Genomic DNA, 4,125 nt, shown 5'->3' with positions numbered 1-4,125 from the left:
TGTGTGTGTGTGTGTGTGTGGTGAAATACTGAACCAATATGCCAGTGTCTGGACAAGAAAGATTTATCTCATCTCATCTCATCTCATCTCTGTTCATCTCATATCATCTCATCTCATCTCATGTCATCGCATTTCATCTCATTTCTTTTTATCATGTCTTGTCTTGTCTTGTTTTTGTCTTGTATACACACTCATACCCACAGACAAACAGACAGGCAGGCATACAGGCAGAGAGGCAGACAGGCAGACAGACAGACAGACAGACAGACAGACAGACAGACAGACAGACAGACAGACAGACAGACAGACAGACATAAACACAGACAGAATGATAGGCAGACAAACAGACATAAACACGGACCGACAGACAGACAGACATAAATACAGACAGACAGACAGGCAGACAAACAGACATAAACACAGACAGACATTATTACAAACATCTGCAAAAGTCCAAAGCCGAAAGGGCCAAAGGGCGTACCTTGCAGTATCGAATTCAAGATGGCGAGATCAATGTCTGTGGCGGAGTTGACGTGGTCCATTTCAAAGACCGAGACTTTGTCGTGGTAGCTGCAGATGGAGAACACTTGCTGCATGGACGTGTCCAGGTTCTTGACCGGAAGTTTGGCCCGATCCCTCATCATCTCCCGAATCTTGGAGCGGGTGTCGGCGTCAAGGAATGCTATGCGGCTAGAAGGGAAAACGTTCTTTTGTAGCTGTCGGTGATGTTCTGCTGTACTTATTGGTAAACTGTTATTGCAGCTAGTAATGAAGTTCTACTGTAGTAATCGGTAATGTGCTATTGCAGTTATTGTTAAAGTTCTATATCAGTTATTGGTAAGGTTTGGCTGTTGCTATTCATGCAGCTCTACTGTCGCTATTGGTAAAGTTCTTTTGATCTTATTGGATAAGTCCTATTGCACAAATTTAGCTATTGGTGGAGTTATACTGTTGTTATTAGTAAAGTTTTGCTGTAGCTACTGGTGAAGTTCGATTGTACTTTTTGGTACCGTGCTATTGTTGCTTTTGATAAAGTTCTATAAATGTTTTTGGTGAGGCTTTTACTTTTGGTAGAGACCGTCCTGTCGAGACACTCACAGAACTTGTCTGTCAAATGTGGGAAAGTAGAAGTATTCTCAAGGGGTACATGGATGTCATCATAATTTACCTGTACAAAAACAAAGGTGACAGGCAATCATGTGAACATGACAAAGGTACATCCCTCTTGTCTATAACTGGTAAAATCCAAGCCTGTATTCTTCCTAATCGCACGCGAAAGCATCTCTCTTCAAATGACGCCTTGCGTGAACGTCACTGTGGTTTCCTCACTAAAAGGGGCATAGTAGATATGACCTTAGCAGCCAGGCAGATCCAGGAAAAGTGCATAGACCAGAATTAAGCCTTATACATAACCTCAGTAGATCTAATAAAAGCATTAGATACCGTTTGTCGGGAAGGCTTTTGGAAAATCCAGACGAAGTACAGTTGCCTGTAAAAATTCATTACTATGGTGCGCCAAGTTCATGACGACATAAAAGCCAGTGTCAAGACCAATGCCAAAATGTCTGAAACATTTTGAGTGACAAATCGCGTGAAGCAGGGATGTGTGTTGGTGTCAACACTTTTCAGCATCACGTTCTCAGTCTTGACGCATGAAGTGTTCCAGAGCTCTCCTGCGGGTGTTTTTACCAGGTGCACACTGGAGGGCAAAGCCTTCAACTCCCGTAGACTGCAGACTAAGACCAAATCTACGTACAATGATGCATGTCTGCGAACTGCTATTTGCCTATGATTGTGCATTACGTGTTCATGAATAATCCAGCATGCAAAACTGTTGATCTCTTTTCAAATGCATGTGAGAACTGTGGACTCCCAAAAAGCACAGTAAAGACAAACGTTCTCTTCCTGCCTGTCATCGGTGATACGCAAATCCTTCCTTCTAAAACTAAAATGCATGAAACATCAATGAACAATGTTGATAGCTTTAAATATCTTGCCAGTACACCATCTTCAAATACTCACATTGATGCAGAAATAGCTTTAAATCTACGTATGAATAAAACTAGTCCATCCATTAAACGACCCAGAGCATGGGTTGGGAACTGCTGTGGCATTTGCATAGAGGCAAAGTAGAAAGTCTGCCTTGTTGTTTTCCTCCCAACCTTGTTGTACGGTGCTTAGACGAGGGAAATGTACCAAAGCCATGCCAAGAAACTTAATTATTTCCACAAAATACCTCAGGCGAATTCTTGTCGTCAAATGATAGGATAAAAATAAAAGACACCGAAGTTCTTAAAAAGGTAAATACCGACAGTCCTTTTTCTAAACTCTAAATGCTTGACTCTTCAGGATTCAAGTAAGCAGGGCTGGCCTTGTCGTAAGATTGCCTTATTTCAGAATCCCAAAGGCAATATTTAATTTTGAACTGACTCCAGGAAAGCGTGAAGTTGGCGCACAAAAAAGCGCTATAAAACACCCCCTGAAAATGTCTCTGAAGGACTACAATGTAAATATTTCGACAAAGGAGACAGACCCAGCTGGAGAGCAGCAGTCACAGTGGGAAGCAAGTCACATGAGGCTTCACGAATAAGAATTCTGAAACAAAGTGAGAAGTCTACAAGCTGCGCACATCATCAAATGGAAGTGGAGCTTTTGAATGCTCAGTGTGTGGCGAACTTTTCTCCTCCTGAATTGGTTTCATCTGCCGCAGCAGGAGACATATTATTAATATGTCATTTTAACCTTTACTTTTTCATTTCAATTTCGTTTGAGAAATATTTTCCTCTGCAGACGCATTGGTCACCTTCAGACATTGGCGGTTGAACTATTATAATAATTGACAAAGTTTTATTGCATTTACTAGATCTACGGAAATTCGATTGTGATTATTGGTAAAGTTCTATTGTAGCAATTGATAAATTGGCAAAGTCGTTTCTTTAACTCTCTCAGGAGTGTCTGGCAACTACCAGGACACATCTCATGTGTGCAGGGTACGTAGATGATGTCCCAACATGGTAGGAAAAGCCAAGAATTAAGAGAAACATCCGCCCCCCCCCCCCCAAAACAGAAAAAACCCTCACAAAAAAACAGTAACGTAAGTATGGCTTTGACGCTACTATTAACACTATTAGGTTATTCAAGAGGCGGAACCTCCACGTTTAACGCATGTCTCCAATGGGACAGAGCAAAATGAGTTGAGGACTTTGAAAACGTCACAAAACAATCCGAGTTCAAGAACACCAAGTTTGGAATTCGAACCAAGGCCATTCGCCCTGTAGTTCAGCATGATACCAACTGAGCTAACAGAGCACTCCCAAAAAAATAGAATAGAGGAACATTAATTTCGAGCTGGTGATGATAATGATAATCATGAGAACTGTGTGCAGGATTATTGTTTATATTAATTTGTTTGGTCGTTACATTATGCTTACACAAGAACCAGATGTACGCTGGGCAGACGTGTAGCGCGTGTCCTGGACAGAAATAGGAACTACCCGTCTGGAGTTACAGTATAAAAAGTCTTGGACGAAACTGAGTTATCGATTCCATCTGTTAGTTTAAAACACGGTGCACATTTCTGTCATAGTCTGGTATCGATATCGTAATTATTGAGACGTGGAAAACGTTTTGGAGATATTCAATGAAACTGGCTGTTGAGAGGCTAAGATGCTTTTTTTGGCTCTCCTGACCTTGTTACGAAACCGGATATTCTGTCTTTTAAAATAAAACTCCAACCTTGACCCATTCCGCTGGAACTCTTTACGTGCGTAAATAAATAAATAAATAAATAAATAAATAAATAAATAAATAAATAAATAAATAACTCGCCCCCTTACCTTGTCGTTTTCTCGCCTCGATCGTCGTAAATATTCTTCTGCTCATCAAACTTCAAATTCTGGTAAGCAAAAGCCAGAATGTCAGCGACTCTTCCGGAGCCCTGGCAACAAAACACACGGACGTCCTCATGTTCAGGGAAACGAGGGGGTGAGGGAAGGGAGGGGGCAGGGGAGAAGGGGGGTCGTGGGTGAGGGCAGGGGAGAAGGGGAGTGATGGGGTTTGGAGGTTGGAGGGAAAGGGGAGAGTGGTGGGGTTGGGAGGGTGGAGGGGACAGGGGAGGGTAGGAGG

General features: G+C 42.1%; 1 protein-coding gene across 1 annotated transcript in view; it reads right to left on the bottom strand.

Moving 5' to 3' along the window:
* LOC101848974 (transient receptor potential cation channel subfamily M member-like 2) overlaps positions 1 to 4,125 on the bottom strand; it is a gene marked incomplete in the record, with an annotated part of 84,953 nt that overhangs the window by 53,214 nt on the left and 27,614 nt on the right. Inside the window, 2 exon segments of the mRNA XM_005100011.3 lie at positions 482 to 690; positions 3,837 to 3,937. Of these exon segments, the coding sequence (XP_005100068.2) occupies positions 482 to 690; positions 3,837 to 3,937 (310 nt within the window).

This window comes from Aplysia californica, unplaced genomic scaffold, assembly GCF_000002075.1.
Source record: "Aplysia californica isolate F4 #8 unplaced genomic scaffold, AplCal3.0 scaffold00232, whole genome shotgun sequence".
Classification (NCBI taxonomy): domain Eukaryota; kingdom Metazoa; phylum Mollusca; class Gastropoda; order Aplysiida; family Aplysiidae; genus Aplysia; species Aplysia californica.
Note: the sequence above shows the minus strand (reverse complement) of the source record. Positions and strands in the feature narration are given on the sequence as shown.